This window comes from Pseudorca crassidens, chromosome 1 (assembly GCF_039906515.1).
Source record: "Pseudorca crassidens isolate mPseCra1 chromosome 1, mPseCra1.hap1, whole genome shotgun sequence".
NCBI lineage: Eukaryota > Metazoa > Chordata > Mammalia > Artiodactyla > Delphinidae > Pseudorca > Pseudorca crassidens.
Genome location: NC_090296.1, coordinates 2,405,198 through 2,424,210, shown reverse-complemented (window position 1 = coordinate 2,424,210; position 19,013 = coordinate 2,405,198). Strand labels below are relative to the sequence as shown.

Below are 19,013 nucleotides of genomic sequence, written 5' to 3'. Positions count from 1 at the left end.
GGGGCCGAGGGCAGAAACAGGGAGGTCAGGTATCAACTTTATGTGTAAACTTGGTTGCACCATGGTGCCCAGATATTTGGTCAAACATTACTCTGGGTCTTTCAGTGAAGATATTTTTTGGATAGAATTAACATTTAAATAGGCGGATTTTGAGTAAAGCAGGTTAACCTCCATAATGTGGGTGAGCCTCATGCAATTAGTTTATGGCCTGAATAGAACAAAGACTGATTCCCCTGAGCAAGAAGGAATTCTGCCAGCAAACTCCCTTTAGACTCAGACTGCAACTGACCTGGGTCTCCAGCAGATTTTGGACTTGCACCTCTACAATTGTGTGAGCTAATACCTTAAAACTAATCTCTGTATATACAGATGTCCTGTTGGTTCTGTTTCTTTGGAGAACCCTTACTAATACATCATCCAAGCAAGAGAGAGGACGATGGTTTAGACCAGGACAGTAGCAGTGGAGGTGGCAAGCGATGGTGGAATTCAGGGTATATTACTAAGAGGCGGGAACTTTGTAGCTGGATCAGGTATAGAATCGGAATGGGGAAGCAGTCACGGGTGACACCAAGGTTTCCGGCTGAGCATTTGGAAGGTGTTGCCATCCACTGAGAAAGGCCAGACCGCAGGAAGAGCTGGTTTTGGGGGAATACGAGGTGTTTGATTTTGAACATGCTAACTCTGAAAATCCTGTTAGATAACAGTAAGTGCATGAATCGAGGAAAGAAGTCTGGTTATGGAGCTGGATGTTTGGGAGTTTAAGGCTTTGAGGCCAATGAGGCTCTGGGTGATGGAGCCTGGTGGGTGAGTGCAGAGAGAGGGGAGGCCTAAGGACCCAAGCCTGGAGCACCTGAATGTTTAGAGGTTGGTGAGAAAAAATGTGCAAAGGAGACCGAGAAGGAACCGCTAGCAGGGTCCGAGGAAAACCAAGCGAGCGAGCCTGTTTTAAACAACTGCTTGCTTAGTGCCCTGTATGTGCATCTCTTAGTACTTCGAAGGAATTATTTATTTATTTATCTATTTAATTTATTTATTTCTACTTTTTATTTTTTGGCTGCGTTGGGTCTTCGTTGCTGCACGCGGGCTTCCTCTAGTTGCGGCGAGCGGGGGCTGCTCTTCATTGCGGTGTGCGGGCTTCTCATTGCGGTGGCTTCTTGTTGTGGAGCACAGGCTCTAGGTGTGAAGGCTTCAGTAGTTGTGGTGCACGGGCTCAGTAGTTGTGGCACACGGGCTTAGTTGCTCCGCAGCATGTGGGATCTTCCTGGACCAGGGCTTGAACCTGTGTCCCCTGCACTGGCAGGCGGATTCTTAACTGCTGTGCCACCAGGGAAGTCCCAAGGAATTATTTTATGCGTTGTTTTCCCCACATAAGAACTTCTTGAGGGTGCAGATTTTCACTGAATCTCCACCTCTTAGCACAGTACCTGGCATATAGTAGGAACTCAGATGTCTGTTTGGATGAATGAACTGCCTTTGTAGGTCCCAATTATTGATTGCTTACAATGTGCTCGGTCCTTATTCTAGAAATGATGAGAGTTGCTTCCTCATTTGCTCCTACCTTGAGTGAATCCTGAAATCTGAGTTATTCCTCTGACCAGAGCTGATTTCCCTAAGGTAGGGGTGTGTGTGAGTGAGTGTGTGTGTGTATGTATACAGTCAGTCCAATAAAAATCAGCATATCCTGGCAACTGTGCCGTAAAGTATTTCTAGAATAAGAGTGTCTCACTGTGTATACGATCACCACCCTGGTCTGAATAAACCACCATCATCTCTTGCCTGGATTATTACAAAAGCCTTCTATTTTTGGTCTCCTGGCTTCCTGTCTTTGCCCCTAACAATTTATTTTAGCACCTAGAAGAATACCTGGCGTGAGGTAGATGCCCAGTTGATATTTCTTGAATGAAGGAATCCTTGTTTTTTTTTTTTTTTGCGGTATGTGGGCCTCTCACTACTGCAGCCTCTCCCGTTGCGGAGCACAGGCTCCAGACGCGCAGGCTCAGCGGCCATGGCTCACGGGCCCAGCCGCTCCGCGGCATGTGGGATCCTCCCGGACCGGGGCATGAACCTGTGTCCCCTGCATCGGCAGGCGGACTCTCAACCACTGCGCCACCAGGGAAGCCCTGAATGAAGGAATCCTTGAGTAAACATTCACACGTAAGGTTTGAGGAGCACATGTGCGACTTTCTGTGGGGTAGATGGCTATTAGAACAAGATGTAGACTCTGATCGTGGCTTACCGAGTGTTCCTCCATCTGGCACCTGACTCACCTCCTGCTGTCTTTCACTGCATTCTGGACACATTGGCATTTTTCTGTCTTGAAGACTCCACACTCCTTTCCACACTGGGGCTTCCACACCTGTCTGTCTTGTTCCTGGAGTGCCTGCCCTCTTCCATTCCTGCCCTGTTTCTTCCCATGACAGGCTCCTTTCATCATTCGGGGCTCTGCTCCTTCAAGAAGTCTCCTGTGACCTCCATAACTACAGAAGTCCTCCCCCACCTTCTTTGGCAGTCTCTCTAGTCTTTGTGAACTTTTTCTCCTCCTCTAAAGCACTTATCACTTGCCCCAAGTCTTGCTGTTTGTGATGTGTTTTGGGCTCCTCCACCGTTGTGGGGGGGCCAGAATGATTCTGAGATTTCTGGCTTGTAGAATTGGATGGATAGGTAGGGTTGTCATTTCCTGAGAAATGACTGGAAAACACTAGTTGAGGTGTTTGAAGAGTTATGCTTTTAGTTTGTGTAAAGTGTGTTGTTTTGATTCCTCTGTGCCTTTCTTGAATTTTATTTATCCTTTTAGGAAACAAACCTCTATGATTTGGTTTTGAGCATGTTGATTTAAGTTGCCTGTAGGTCTCCCAGAGGAGGTGTCAAGTAGGCAATTGCCTGTATGCATTTGGAGCTCAGACGTAAGTTGGGGCTGGAGGTGGTGTAGGGGCCTGCCAGGCTGATGTGAATCCTAGCCCTGCCATTCAGTATCTCTTGTGATATTGGGCAAAGGCATCGAGCAGGTGTGAGGCTGTTTGCTCATCTGTCAGATGGGAATAACATCACCTACTTTCAAGTTTAGGATTAAATGAGATGTACATACATACAGTGGTTAGCACAGTGCCTGGCATGTAGCAGAATGACTTTCATGTTATTAAATGGATTCGGCTGGTTAATAATGCCTCCTTTTCAGAGCTTACTATATGTCAGGTTATCAGAATCCTTTTACGTGGGTTAGTGTATTTATTCCTTGCTATTCCCTACTTAAAACTTTTAGCTACTCTGCCAGTACTTTATCTTTGTAAAACATACCTGAAGCTTTCCTAGTAGTCCTCTCCCCCATCTGCACCCACTTTATATTTTTAACGCTCATTCTTTTGCCAATTTTAGGTACTATAAGTAGCCCAGTGTATAAAAGTGTGGATCTATTAACATTCAGGAAGTTATTTGTGTTATAATTTCTACCTGATTAGTCAATTTTTAGAAACAACCATAGATTTCAGTTATACACACCAGTACTGACATAGGAAACATGGTTATTAGGTTATTGCCAAAAACAAATGTGAGAGGTAGAAACTCAGAATACCAAAGTCCCTTTTGTATTTTTCCAGTCCCTTTAAAAGTCTGGTTGTACAGTTGACTCACTGCATCGTGGGTGACTTAGAGTGGTGTGGGGTTCGTCTTCATCCTGGACTAGTGGGATGACCTAACGTCTATGGCTTCTTCAGTCACTGTAAGCTTTTTTTTTTTTTGCGGTATGCAGGCCTCTCACTGCTGTGGCCTCTCCTGCAGCGGAGCACAGGCTGCGGACGTGCAGGCTCAGCGGCCATGGCTCACGGGCCCAGCCGCTCCGTGGCATGTGGGATCTTCCCGGACCAGGGCACGAACCCGTGTCCCCTGCATCGGCAGGTGGACTCTCAACCACTGCGCCACCAGGGAAGCCCCTTTTTTTTCTTTTTAATGGAAAAAAACTCACTCGAATAAATCTCCAAATATAAAGTTATGGACATTAGGTTCCTTGGATTTACTTTTAAGAATGGTATAGATTCTAGCACTTAATCATAGAAATAAATCTGACTAATGAATAGTTCCCTACTTTAATGAAATTCTGAGAGGTTGAATTTTATGTTAAATATTTTGCTATTTTAAATGAACATAATGGTTTAGATTATAGATTGGCATTGACTGTTTTTCTTTGAGTAGCTGTTACTAATGTTGTTAAACTAGTCCATTTCTTTTTTGCTCATGTAATATAGAGCTGTTTTTTTAAATACTTTTCCTTAATGCTGGTTGAGATTAAAACGAATCTCAGTGTTGGGATGAAGCACTGCTTTGTTTTCAAACTGCACATTATTTTTTTCCTCACTGCCGTCTTCCCCCTCCCCCGCAGAGAATGACTGATTCATTGTTATTTTGTAAAGATAAGATTCACATCAATCGTTTATTTTATTCTATACATAGTTCTTTTTAGAATAAAAGCAAGGTTAATGTCAAAGTTAATTTATCGAATTTCATACTTGGTACTTTCATACAAATTTCATATTTCATATTTCAAAATAAAATGCCTTAGTTCCTGTTGGGATGTGTTTGAGGTATAAGAAAGTACTTCAAACATTTTTTGAAAATATTTAGGAAACATTTTAGTTAAAAGCATACTGTTCAATGAAAACATTGCATTTTTAGAGTGGTTAAAAAAGGAACACTATTTAAAACATAGGCTACATTGACAGGAATTTTAACTTCTGATCTTGAGACAAAGAGTAGCATTAAGTCACATCACTTTCTCTTTTTTCTTAATATTAAGGGTTCCGATACTAAGACTGTCAAAAACTCCTCTGTTTACAAGTAATTTAACTTGATGGGTAATAATATGGTAGGTTCCATATCGTATGTGAGAATGTTGGGAACCTGTTCTTTGTGTTTTTGTCTACGTAACTTGAAATAGTGGGTATTTCATCCTTGTCTGGACTCTTGGAGCTTTCTCCTGGGATCACGGAGCGAACAGGACAGGCTGCGCTCTGTGGCTCTTCCACGCCTTCTTGCTGACTGCCTTTGTCAGTACTACTTAAGAAGTCCTTCAGAACTTGCTTGAAGATGTAGACAATTTCCCATGGCAGTACATCATTTTCTGCCAGAACTTCTCGAAATCTAGAGGCAAAGCAGTTATCAGTATTCAATTCAGAAACTCTCTTTTGTCGTATCCCTTTGTCTCCAAAATTCAGCTTAGATAATGTGACCACATAGTAGTTACCCACCTTTTGAGTAAACTGCACATTGCTTTAAAATTATACTTCTAGTAAAGAAATTTCAAAAGAGACTTTAAAACATTTCCTAGCCAGTGAAATACCAACAGTGTTTTTTTTTTGTGTGTGTGTGTCCGGCCCATCCTTAGGGATTTTGGTTGCTGGGTAGTTGATACACATGATTAAAAAATTTATATGATATAATACGATTTCCAATCTAAAGATATGAGGAGCTTAAACTTGACAGCAAATATCACAAGAAGGGAACGTAGTATTTTTACCTGCTGAGAATAGCTCCAGCTTGACAAGGTTGAACCTGTGAGCAAAGAACTTCAAGTTGTCTTTGTTCAGTAGCTGGGATGGTTGCGTGGGGATTCTGATAGTTTCTCAGCCAATTGTAATCCACACCTGTTCTTTTCACTTTTTGCTCACTTTCGATCTCTTGTATTAATCTCTCTCGTTCCTTTAGATGCCATTTTAATTCCCGAAGCAGAGTCTTTGTCACTACTTCTGAGTCAGGGTAGCGTGTGGATTTGTAGGAATTGTGTTTTGGCCATTTCATCCAGCCAAAAAGTGGCATTTTTAGCCTATGGAAATATTCTCACTTGTTTATTTGCATAAAATATTATGGTTCTGATGAGCAAATATTTGTTTCTTTACAGTAACTTTGCCGGAAAAGTGCATGAATTTTTCACTGGTTAGATATACAGGTCAAAATAAGATTAGAATGGATTAAAGTCTTAATTTCTAACTAGGTCAGTGCCAAAAACCAGGCTTTGAAAATACTTTTATGTAGCTAAGGAGAAATGAAATGCAGTCAGATAATCTACAGACTGAACAATTTTCTGAAAATAACACTAACACTTGCTATTAAAAGTTCTTAGGAGGCTTTAAAATATGAACATATAGGAAAGTGCTATCTGCAAACATACTTTTGACTTATGTTTTGTACAGAAAAGGTTTAAAGATTACCTGTGAAGTTGATGGATCCGATGTGGTGATGTTGCCGAGGAGTTTACTTGAATTGGTGATGAAGGTGTGCTTCACTCAGGCATATCTCCTTCTCCTGGATGTGTCCCCTGTTGAAAGAATGATTCTCCTCCTTTACCCACCGAAACTGTATTTGAAATAACTAACCTTCTATGTTAGGAATGAGGTTGTGATGTCTTCATTTGGAGAGAATGCTCATTAATTCACCTTGTAAGTAAGCTAGAAGAAATGACAAAAATAACTTACTATTTAATCTTTACAAATTATATAATGGTTTGCCTTTTGAATGTAGCTCAGTGTATTTGAAAGAGATGCCGGCAGCTACAGATTCTGGTCCTAAATGCATTTAGACATATCTTTGATAAAGAAATGAAGAAAGGTCGTCTGAAGCACCACAGATGCGCTGCCAGCTCAAGTGAAGACTGTCGCACGATGTGATGCTTTGCTGTGCATAGCTGCGGGTCACAGTTTAGTGCTGTATTTTTATGCCTGTAGAGCTCTAAAAATAACCATGTTGCTTTTATTCCTCAGCTTAACTTTCAGGCGGTTTAGAAGCCAGGTCACTGTCCCCTCTAATGAAAGCAGGAAAAATAGATCAGACTTGACTATTTGCACAATATACATTCTGAGAAACCTCGTTACAATTGAGCAAAGTAGGCAAAGAATGCTGATATCAGTCGTGTGAAATATTTAGTAAATGTTATATTCTGTACACATTTTGTTTTTCTAAATAGTATTTAAATTTGTATATTTAAACAAGTTGTAATGCTCGAGGACATTACATACACATAGGTAGATAACTTTAAAATATACTTTATAATCTCTAAAAACATGGTGATAAGACAATAATAGATTAAGGTCAGAAAAAAAATAGAGACATGACAACATATCAAGTTCACAACAAAATCTTATAGTTCATTATAGAAAATCATTTTCGTGTTTTCTTTTGTAGCTGAAAGTGAAACTTATACTCACAGTTTGGGCGAGTACTGATGTGTAATTGGTCTTTATTGTGCTAGTTTTCTATTCCAGAGAGGTTTGTGTCTTTGGTTTAAGCATGGACAGGTTCGTTACTCTGTAGTTCTGTGTTAAATGACTGTGTAGTGGCTTTTCCTTTTATAGTATTTGTTTCTTCTGTTGCTTTTTCCTTCAAATGAACTGTGAAGAATAGACCTCGTTTACATCAGACCTGCATGTCATGCATGATAAAGAGTGATGTGTGTGGTCATCCTCCAGCTCCTGTTACTTATATATGTTAGAAAAACCCAGATGTCAGGATTCATTATCTGTAACTAGAAGGTTTTCATATTACATTGTGTATAGTACTGTGAAAGGGAAGGGAGTAAAGTTTATCATGACAGAACTGTCCTATCTGATTTTCTACTATAGTTATGATGAGTCAGGCTGCTTCTCCCTTTGAATAGACTTGTTGTCATTGCTTTAATTTTTAAATTTTTTGCCTCTGAAATGGTGACAAAAATATCAAAAATGTATTGGATGTGGAGCATAAACCGACTTTCTGTTCCAGGCCCTCTTTAGTCTTGCCTGTCCCTTCTTCTCCGGCTTGCTCTCTTACTCTACCTGAGTCTGTCTGTCGTGTCAGCCAAGCCTGACTGCCCCACGCAGGCCGTGCTCCCTCCGGCACTTCAGCTTTGGTCACACTGACTCTCTCTTCTGAGTTGCTCGTTTTTCTTTTCCATGTACCTACACTGTAATTCTCTTATTTATTTTTGCCTGTGTTGGGTCTTCGTTGTTGCGCGAGAGATTTCTCTAGTCGCGGTGAGCAGGGGCTACTCTTCATTGTGGTGCGTGGGCTTCTCATTGCGGTGGCTTCTCTTGTTGTGGAGCATGGGCTCTAGGCTTGTGGGCTTCAGTAGTTGCGGCACGCAGGCTCTAGGGCGCGTGGGCTTCAGCAGTTGTGGCATGCGGGCTCCGTAGTTGTGGTGCGTGGGCTCAGTAGTTGTGGTGCGCAGGCTCAGTAGTTGTGGTGCATGGGCTCAGTAGTTGTGGCTCGCAAGCTCTAGAGCGCAGGCTCAGTAGTTGTGGCGCACGGGCTTAGTTGCTCCGCCGCATGTGAGATCTTCCCGGACCAAGGATTGAACCCGTGTCCCCTGCACTGGCAGGCAGATTTTTAACTGCTGTTCCCCCAGGGAAGTCCCTATACTGTAACTCTTTTTTTCAGGGCTCAGTTTCGATACCAACTAATTTTTTCTTCTGTCTGAGGGAAAAACGTTTTTCCCTTGGCCCCCACGCCCTGTTCCTTTGAATTCCGGTTTTATTTCTCTTTACTGTTAAACTAATAGTCCTTTACAACTAGGTTCTGTCTGTCCTCCACTTATTTGCAGCTCTCATTAGCTCAGCAGATAGTTTTGACTGTGCCATGTCCTAGATGCAGGTTAGGGACTGGGGATGCAGCAGTGGACCAGACAGACCTATCCTCTGTCCTCATGGAGCCCGTGTTCTAGTGGAAAGATGAACCCGAGGACCCGAATCACCCAGTGCAGTGGTCACGATACACTCGAGGTCTCCCCAGTTCACTGTGGAGGTCAGGGAAGGCCTTCTGGGTAGGGGCTGTCCTTTGAGCAGAGGTTTAAAGACCAGCGAGGAAGCCACACAACGCATGTCATGCGGCCAGCTCCCTCCTCAGCTTGGCCTGTTAGCGCCTAGCTGGCTATTGAGATTCGAGTCTGGCCTTCACGGAGCTTCCCTTACACCTCGGCGCACATTCAGTGCGTTCTCCTTTGGTCTTCCTCGGGTAAGCCAATTTTCCTAGTGCTTAGTGTGTGCTACTTGCATTATTGTACATTCTATTTTTTCTGTCCTGTCTCCGGAGATTGTTATGCCCAAATGGCATTCTCTGATTACAGTAGTTCCCCTACTACCATGTAGATAGAGAACAGAAATATTTGTAGATCAAGGTAAGGAAGTACCTTTGCATTAATCCTTCCTGTTTGTTGGGAGTATAACCAGATTAATGTTGGATTTTATTCGTCACACATTTTAGTAAGTTGAATAAATGAATTATTTCTAATGAATTGCAACCTCATTAGGCTATTTTGTGTGGAAGACATAAAGCTTAAACTATGACGCAGTTAGGTTAATTTCTTTTTGGTCTTTGTCATGGTTTTCTAGGCTTTATCTTCTTAGCTGAACAGCAAAAAGTTTTATGACTTGAAGTGAGATAGGATCGTATCATTCATTGTGTGTGTGTGTGTGTGTGTGTGTGTGTGTGTAGAAGTTTAAGATGTGTAAGGAAGTACTTAAGTCTAAAAAGACAAAATTTTGGAATCTCGAAGGGCAGGCTAAGGAGCCAGGTTGTTTATATACAACTTGTATATATTTATGGTCAGGGGGCCTTATACAGTTCTCAGCAGCATTTGATTGCAATTAAAGGAAGATTTTTCATTGTGAGAGGACTGATATCTTTCTGTTTTTAATTCCTTTGCTACTGAATTCAGAGTTCTGAATTATTGGTTTGTTCTTTTTGGCTATTAAAGATGCAGTTAATATTTGAGAAACTGTGATGTTAAATTCCTTTTCCCAATATTAATTCCCTCTTTAAAATACTCTAATTAAAACACACTAAGATGTACTTTCTCATGTTAAAAATCCTATTCTATTGGGTTGTCCACATCTTACTGACTTAAGAGAATTCTTAGTGTGCGTCTGCGTTCTGTGCTGCAAATGTTCACTCGAGAGAGACCACTGTTCTTGCTCTGTAACCTTTATAGACGTTGTTCATAAGTTTTACATTATAGTTTAGTTTGTTGATATTTTCCTTTTTTGACTTTTCCTTTTTTGTGTTCTTGTTTAAGCCCTTCTTTACTTCAAAGTTACAACATACAGAAGAAGGTCAGCTTTTTAGGCTTAAAAAAATAAGTACTCCTGGGTGTTGAGTTGGTTTGAAATTGATTTGAGATTGGTTTGAGGTGTAGGGGTCCCCAAATTGGATAATCATTATTCAAAGTAAGTAGTCATTGTTCCACCCAGGAGATTTTCCTGATTCCTAGAACGCCCAGTAACCGTGTGGCGTATCCTGGGTATTTTGAATATTATGTTATATTATGGGACTCTGGGTCTTGCTTAAATCCTGTGGGGATTGCAGCTGACCAGCTGTGTTCAGGCTGCAAGTTCCAGCCAGCTTCCTTTGGGCAGTGGTCCCTCCGGTTTTCAGAGCCTTTGCAGGGCTGTCTGGATCTATCTTGCACTGTGCCATCTAGTGGCCGTCCTGTAGCTCAGTTCTCAAAGTCTGTGATGGGCTGTTTGGGGTCAGGGCACGCCTGCCAGCCCAGGGGTGCGCCCAGCAGTTCCTAAAGGTTCTCAGGTGCCTGCAATCTCCCTGGTGCTTTCCCAGCCCAGGGCCTCCCTTTTCTGGTCCTCTGGCCAGAAGACAGGGGCTTTGTCGCCCTGCTCTGCCAGGCACTTCTTGCAGTGATGTCTGTCTCCCAGGCCAAGCAGTGGGAGGGCAGAGAAAGAAAAAAGGCAGTGAGAGTTGGCCCCACCCTCTTATAGAGGGAGTTTCCCTCCCTCAGAGTTTGATGCTCCCGCCGCACCTGGCTTGTGAGAGAATGGAGAAAAGAAAAATGTAAGGTGTGCACTGCCCCCGTTTTGAGTATTTGGAGTCCCCTTTCCTGCTGGACCATATGGTAGCTCTATTTTTAGTTTTTTAAAGAACCTCCATACTGTTCTCCATAGTGGCTGCGTTTTGGAAAACAGCCACTTTATGTTTCCACCAACAGTGTAGGAAGGTTCTCTTCTCCACACCCTCTCCAGCATTTTATTATTTGTAGATTTTTCGATGATGGCCATTCTGACTAGTGTGAGGTGATACCTCATTGCACTTTTGATTTGCATTTCTCTAATAATTAGCAATGTTGAGCATCTTTTCATGTGCCTCTTGGCCACCTGGATGTCTTCTGTGGAGAAATGTCTACTCAGGTCTTCTGCCCATTTTTTGATTGGGTTGTTTTTTTTTGATACTGAGCTGTGTGACCCATTTGTATAGTTTGGAAATTAAGCCCTTGTCTGTCGCATCATTTGCAAATATTTTCTCCCATTCTGTAGGTTGTCTTTTTTTTTTTTTATGGTTTCCTTTGCTGTGCAAAAGGTTGTAAGTTTGATTAGGTCCCTTTGTTTATTTTTGCTTTTATTTCTATTGCCTTGGGAGACTGACCTAAGAAAACGCATTGCTACGATTTATGTCAGAGGATGTTTTTCTTCTGTGCTCTCCTGAACCTGTAGCGTCTTGACTGCCTTTAGTTCAAAATAATCCTCATGCAAAAGTGACACATTTTGGGGAGGCTCATTCTGAACCCCTACAGCTCCCATACATGTCTTTGCATGTGCTTCCTTGTCTACAGGTGCTGCGAATACTGCCCTTGGGGAAGATACTGAGGAAAGAAGTGTCAGCTGGCAGGAGATGTGTTCTGAGGTTAATAGGACAGGTCACAGTGCTCTGCAGAGTAACCACTTGTACCCATCTGCCTCCCTCTCCTTGTAACCTAAGCATAGTTGTACTTCTTGCCAATTCAAAGGGTGGAAAAGGTTTCTCATTGTTTTAATTTGCATCTATTTGGTGACTGACTGTGAATTTGAGTGTATTTTCATTTGTTTATTGACGATTTGCAGTTTTTTTAATAGGACTTAATGTAAAAGTAACTATTCAAGCATTCTCCTAGCATGTGGGAATTCCTTGGCTTTCTGTGAACAGTGTACTAACTTCTGATATTCTTTGCAGGCCACTGAGCCAGAAGAGCTCAGAGACGGAGTATATTAACAAATACAGAAAACTTGAAGCACAAGAGTTTGATACGTATGGCAGTGATCATTCAGCCAGTGGGCCAGGTAAACGAGTATCTTTGAATATCATAAAATATGATATGTGAGTTGTTCACATGTTAAAACATTAACTTCTTTTTTTTTTTTTTTTGCGGTACACGGGCGTCTCACTGTTGTGGCCTCTCCGGTTGCGGAGCACAGGCTCTGGACGCGCAGGCTCAGCGGCCATGGCCCACGGGCCCAGCCGGTCCACGGCATGTGGGATCTTCCCGGACCGGGGCACGAACCCGCGTCCCCTGCATCGGCAGGCAGACTCTCAACCACTGCGCCACCAGGGAAGCCCTAAAACATAACTTCTTAAAAGTGTTTAAGAAGTGTATTTTGATCAATAAAGAATCCGTATTGCTTGTTAATTCAGGATTTTGGGGGGAGGAGTATATGACAGATTATAAATTGTGAGTGTGTGATGATGTGTTGTGAGCTGCTCATGTTTTCCTCTCTTAAGTACAGTGTCTAAATAGTCTGTCCTTTGGAAGACTACTAACGGTCCCTGACCTTACTATTAATTAGAATTACTTAAAATTGTTATTATAATTTTAATAATAACAATACAATAATATATTATTATAAAATTATTTTATTGTTATTAAAATTATTATAGTTTTAAAAATAATAATCATATTAAAACAAAATTTTAAATAGTACATAAATGTATACAATTAAAGGTAAAGGTCCTTCTTAACCTCTCCTCCTCCCAAGAAGGAGATACAAGGATACAACTGTTCAGACTTGAGGTTAAGCTAGTTACTTTCTGTGAGTATGCACTTTCTTTTAGTGAGCTGATTGTCTTATTAGCATTAGACCGTATTCATATGACAGAAGTAAGTTTTTGATTTTTTTGCTTTATAAAAGGTTATCCGTCACAAACTTCCTACCAATTCAGTCAGGAAGTTCTGCCTCCTTTCTTTCTACTCTGTGTACTTACGCTCGGACTTAGGGACAGAAGTTGGGGTTAGGGTAATATTTTCCAGCCTTTTTGAAAATTACGAAATATAGTCCATACATAAAAGTATACTAATCCTTATTCTTCTTGGTCTTTATTTGGGTTTCTTGACAATATAAAATATTGGTATCTTTCATCAATTCTGGAAAATTCTGAGCCATTATCTATGCTCCACTCTTTCATGCAGTTTTGTATTTTTCATTTTTTTGGTCACTCTACTATATGCAGACTAATTTCTCATTGTTCATCTTTCTCCTAAGGCAGAAGCAGCTTTGAGTTCTTTGTCTTCCTCTCTGTGTCCTTGCCTTATTATAGACTTTGGCCTGGTGTTTCCTCTCTCTCTTGCCAAGCTTTCGGTTTTTTAAACATGATGTTTGTATATTTCGTCTAGCATCTTTAGTTGTCCTCAGGAGAAATATTTGTGTGAACAACCCAGTACATTATTACCAGAAGTGATAGTTCAAAGAGATAGTGTGTCCTTTGATTCAATATTTACTTATTCTAAGAAAAGTACAACGTAGTACGTGTAAGAACATTTATTGCACTGTTGCTTATTTATGGGAAGCCTTAGAAGTCTCTTAAATGTCAGTGAACAGAGGCCTGGTGATTTTTATCTGTGTAGGGAAGTGTGTGGACTTTGATAGAAGCCTGAAATAGCTGTGTGTTATTGTGGAAAGACATCTGTCATTTAATATTTCCTTTTGGGGAAGTGTGTTAGTTTTCAGAAGACTCTTGATGATGTGACCCTTCTTGTTGCACTCACATATACAAACCCCGAGCACACCACTGTGGGTCCTGGGGCCTGCCATAGGGATTGCCGCTGTGTGGACATGGCTAGATGACAAATGAGTGCCTGTAAGTGCAAGTGTCTGCTCTTGTAACTTTTGATTTGGATTCATATTTGAAACTGCTATTTGCTTTCTCTGTCCATGGCATCTTAATATATTTGGAGCTTTTCACTAGGCAGTCATATAGCTTTGACTGTACTTGGAGGATTGACTCAACGACCAATGTTTATCAAGGTGTGTGCCAGGGACGGTGTGAAGCAATGAGAATATAAGTTAAAAAGACCTGGTCCCTCTTCTTACAGAGATTATCATTTAATCATGTAGTTACACAAATAAATGCTTTTGGAGGTAAATCCTCTGAAAGATAAACTCTCTGGGGACTTAAGACAAGGGTTTCTGCCTTTAGCTGGGGTATCAGGAAAGTAACAATTGAGCTTGGAGCTGAAGAATTAATAGAAGTTATAGAAGTTACCTAGAGAGTTTGGGGATCAGGGGGAGGGGGAAATGTATGCAGAGGGCCTGTAATAGGAGAAAGCCTGGGGTGTGGGTGGGCAGGGTCAGTTGGAGACTGAATAATAGCCCTTCACAGAGATCCTCACCCTCCTCTTCAGAACATGTGGTGACTGTGCTACATCACATGGTAAAAGGAACTTTACAGATTAAGTTGAGGAGCTTGAGGTGGAGGGACTGGGGGTGGGTCTGGTGTAATCGCAGGGCTGTAAGCAGAGTCAGTCGTAGATGTAAGGACAGAAGCCGGAGTGATACAAGGAGGGGGCGGTGAGCTAGGGAGTGCAGGCGGCTTCTTGAAGCTGAAGAGGTGGGGAATGGGTTCTTCCCCACAGAGCCTCCAGAAGGAACCAGCTGTGCAGACCTCTGGATCTTAGCCCAGACTGCTTTTGGACCTCTGACGTTCAGAGCTGTAAGAGAATACTGTAAATGTGTGTCGTTTTAAGCTACTAAGGTTGGGATCACGTGTCACAGGAGCAGTAGAAGACGAGTGAGGTTGTGTTGGATGAGGCTGGATGAGGCACAACTGGTGATATATATAGGCACAACTGGTGATAGGGCCTGGGGCCATGACTAAGAATTTTAGGTTTTTTTTTTGTTTGTTTTTTTGTTTTTGCGGTACGCGGGCCTCTCACTGTTGTGGCCTCTCCCGCTGCGCAGCACAGGCTCCGGACGTGGCTCAGCGGCCATGGCTCACGGGCCCAGCCGTTCCACGGCATGTGGGATCTTCCCGGACCGGGGCACGAACCCGTGTCTCCCGCATTGGCAGGCGGACTCTCAACCACTGCGCCACCAGGGAAGCCCAAGAATTTTAGTCTTAATACTCAGAGCAAGGGGAAGCTGTTGAAAGTTCTAGGTTTACCTTGGCATGAGTGTGTGTGTGTGGGGGAACGTCGAGGGATGAGATCAGTGTTTTGAGAAGACCACTCTGGTCATATTGGAGAGACTGGACTGGTGGGGACCAGCATGGACATGAGGAGAAGTCCAGGTGAGACTGGATGGTGACTGATGACTGGGGTGATGGCATGGAGTGGGGAGCTGGTCGTGGGATGGCCGGACAGGACGAGGTGATGCATGGATGGGGATGTGAGGGAGGAGAGGGGCCGCAGGAAGCAGGAGGTGCTGCTCCATGCTTTGAAGTGCGGCAGTGCCTATGGGAAGGAGATGAGGTTCTCGTGTGTGTGTGTGTGTGTGTGTGTGTGTGTGTGTGTGTGTGTATACACAGCTATTTCTATCCCTATTCTGTCTGTTTACATTAAAACTGTGAGATTGCACTGGTACCTCTAATTCCAGTCCAGCCCGAAGGTTTCAACGTGAAAACTTTGTTATATCCAGTTTAAAATACTTTGATTCAAAATACCTTTGCTGGGACTTCCCTGGTGGTGCAGTGGTTAAGAATCCACCTGCCAGCAGGGAACATGGATTCGAGCCCTGGTCTGGGAAGATCCCACATGCCATGTAGCAACTAAGCCCGTGAGCCGCAACTACTGATCCTGCGCTCTGGAGCCCGCAAGTCACAACTACTGAGCCTGCATGCCACAACTACTGAAGCCCGTGTGCCTAGAGCCCGTGCTCTGCAACAAGAGAAGCCACCACAGTGAGAAGCCCATGTACTGCAACAAAGACCCAACGCAGCCAAAATAAATAAATTAATTAAAACATAACAATTAAAAAAATACCTTTGCTTTTGGCGTGATACAGGTGTTATTTCATCTATATAACTGTTTTAAAAAATCATTTCTGAGTAGAAATCCAAGAATGCACATTCAGTGAATTTCTGTGAATTACATTAGAATCATTGTATATAGTTTAAAGTAAATCATTTTTTAAAAATTGAGATTTAATAGCATTTCTGAACAGCTTGACCTTGGTTCCAGGCTGTGGACTCCTGCGGGGTTTCTGTTGTTTTCATATAGCAGTTTTGAATTTGTCCTGGCGTGGTGTCCTTAGTTGTGATTAAAGGCCACAGTGCTACCTCCCTTTTAATTTGGTGATATTTTTGGTGGTGGTTTCCATCCCTTTGATAGCTTTTCTTTTGAGTTTAAGAGAATGGCCTGTCTGGAGTTTTTAATAACTGAAAAGGGAAATATTCAAATTAAGTTTAATTTTGTGTTTGGAATACCAACCCATACTTGGAAAAAGTGATATGTAATTATTTTGAAGATTTAATTTTATACTTAAATCAGCAATGTAATAATTAAACTTATTTTCTGTAGTGTACAGTGTCTAGATTTTATGATAAGAAACGTTATTATGTTCTCCAGTTAAAATCCATTATATACTGTTTGGAACCCTGACTGCTGAATTTTTTTGGTTAGATTTTTTGTATTTGAGAAACTAGCAATTTTCATGGTTTCCAGTTTTTTCCAGTTCATGTGAGATATTTTAATGTTAATAACCTCAGATAAAGAGATAACAGGAAAATAAAATTTGAGGTTGAGGTATTTCTCATATCACTTTTGGATTACACTTTGCTGTATGTGGTTTGTTGATTTGTGTTGTTACCCGTTTTCTCTGAGAACTTACCTGTAATATTTTCCTGGCCCCCTCCTTTGATTTGGTTGCTACTGCACAGGTGAAAGAGCTGCACAGCCGTGAACATGTCTTTTGCTTGTGGTCTTCCCTCTGGCGGTGGATGTGGAGGCTGGACTTGATTTGCGCTCAGGTCGGCTGCAGCCAGTGACCTAAAAATGTCAGCCTGTGTTTCTTGTTAAATAGAGAGAGGGCTGTGGTTTAGACAATACAGTTAGGACTTTTGCAATTTTTTTCTTGTAGCATTTCTGTCTTTAAGCAGCAACCTTCAAAATGCATGTAATCAAGGAATGTAAGTCACATCAGTGTTGTCAAAGTGATGGCTCGTTCAGCAGCACCGTGAGCCACGGCTGCAGGTTCTGAGCAAAAGATACAGCTGCTACCTTTCTGTCTTTCTAAAGAGTCTGTGTCACCTCTCTTCCCCATGCAGGCCTTGTCCCTCTCACCCTGTGTCGCACTCCCTGTCACTGCATCTCCCAGCGGTGTAGCAGCTCGGGAGCTCCTCCCTCTGTCTCTCCTCGTTCGTTGGGCCGCATGGAGTCTCATCCCTTCCCTTTGTGTTAAAAAGGCCTATTATTGATTGATAAGCCTACCAACACCAAGAATGGGAAGGTCTCTATTTTTTCCCTATTTATGCATATATCATCTCAGTTCTTGCATTTGTAGACTGGCCTGGGTACCCAGCCATCATTTAGAATTCTACATAATTTAATAAAATCTTGGAACCATTTGTAAGTTAGGAACTGTTTACACATTGAGTTTTGCTACATGTTTTGAAGGTAGTGTGGTTAAATTAAAGGGCTTTTTAGCTGAGAGTGCTTCTGGAAGGGGTGAGATTGAGCGCAAGTATACCAGTGGGAACACAGGACAGCGTCAGTGATTGTGTTTCTTAAAAGCTAAGCGGAGCAACGGAAAGAGAGTGAGATGTGAGAGTGGACAGAAGTGCACACTTTGTGGAGTTTGGCGGTCAGTAGTGAGGTGACTAGAAGTTAGAAAGCTGTTGAGGGCAGGACTTAGAGAACTTTCCTCCGAAGTCAGTGCCGCGATGCCCTAGAAGGAACTCTGTTTCCACAAAGAATCTGTTTTTGCTTTGAGAGAGAACAGAACTGGCTCCTCTGTTCTTAAAATTCAGAACAAGTACTGCACATCTTGATTCAACTATAGGAAAATGGCCATATTTTCATTATATAGTTAGACCGATTTTGAAACTGAGAGTATGTGTAGGAGAAAATGTAGGAGAGCAAAAACAAAGCATGGACACGTGTGTCAAGTGGGAAGGGTGACGGCAGAACAGAGGGAGAGGCTGGGGCAGAGAAGCGAAGGGCTGGGAGGAACAGGGAGGGGGGCATTGAGGGGAGACCTGGGGAGGGAGCCAGCTCAGTGCTGAGTTTGGGGGGCACAGGGAAGCTTTCAAAGTTTATTTACTTTGGAAGTAAAACTTATTTCCCAATAGAAGTCTGTATCCTGTGAATTTTGATGATTTATCAAGAATTTGTGGCATCCCCGGAGTATAGTGCGTGTATTTACAGGAGGACGTTCAATAGCGGAGCTGGGCAGAGCTCCCCAGGGTGTGTCTTTCTTTCTTTTTTTTTAAATAATAAATTAATTTAATTTAATTTATTTATTTTTGGCTGTGTTGGGTCTTATTTGCTGCTTAACAGGCCTTCTCTAGTTGCAGCGAGCAGGGGCTACTCTTCATTGCAGTGCACGGGCTTCTCATTGCGGTGGCTTTTCTCATTGTGGAGCACGGGCTGTAGGCACGCGGGCTTCAGTAGTTGTGGCTCGCGGGCTCAGTAGTCGTGTCTCACGGGCTCTAGAGCGCAGGCTCAGTAGTTGTGACACACGGGCTTGGTTGCTCCGTGGCATGTGGGATCTTCCCGGACCAGGGCTCGAACCCGTGTCCCCTGTATTGGCAGGCGGACTGGCCACCAGGGAAGCGCCCCAGGGTGTGTCTTTGTCAGAGTAGCGTTGTCCCTCCCAGGGTGCTTGTCCCTAAGGTATCCTTATGGTGTTTGGTTGTCTACTATGGATTTAGTAGCAAGGAATGAACACTTAACAAATTGGTGTGAGATTTCAAATAAAAGTTTGTTCGTTAAGCTAAGCATTTTTGTGCCATTTTCAAGTGATGAGTACTGTGCTCTGCACATCTTTTATCTTAGAAGGTAGTGCTGAGCCTACAACACTGATTGC

The 19,013-nt window shown here is 42.5% G+C and overlaps 2 protein-coding genes across 3 annotated transcripts in view; one reads left to right on the top strand and one right to left on the bottom strand.

Moving 5' to 3' along the window:
* The window catches only part of TDRD9 (tudor domain containing 9), a 107,249-nt gene that overhangs the window by 4,652 nt on the left and 83,584 nt on the right, over positions 1-19,013 (top strand). Inside the window, exons 3-5 of one of the 2 annotated variants that reach the window (XM_067732488.1) lie at positions 6,193-6,204; positions 7,824-7,844; positions 11,926-12,059. In XM_067732488.1, the coding sequence (XP_067588589.1) occupies positions 6,193-6,204; positions 7,824-7,844; positions 11,926-12,059 (167 nt within the window). Of the gene's footprint in view, positions 1-1,974; positions 2,037-6,192; positions 6,205-7,823; positions 7,845-10,352; positions 10,370-11,925; positions 12,060-19,013 lie in introns of both variants that reach the window. The other variant, XM_067732578.1, reaches the window with a different exon arrangement.
* On the bottom strand, positions 4,558-5,805 carry RD3L (RD3 like). Its single transcript, XM_067732719.1, has 2 exons — positions 5,507-5,805; positions 4,558-5,130 (listed from the first exon to the last, which is right to left on the bottom strand). Exons 1-2 carry the CDS (start codon positions 5,803-5,805, stop codon positions 4,833-4,835), a joined length of 597 nt encoding a protein of 198 aa, XP_067588820.1. The 3' UTR covers positions 4,558-4,832.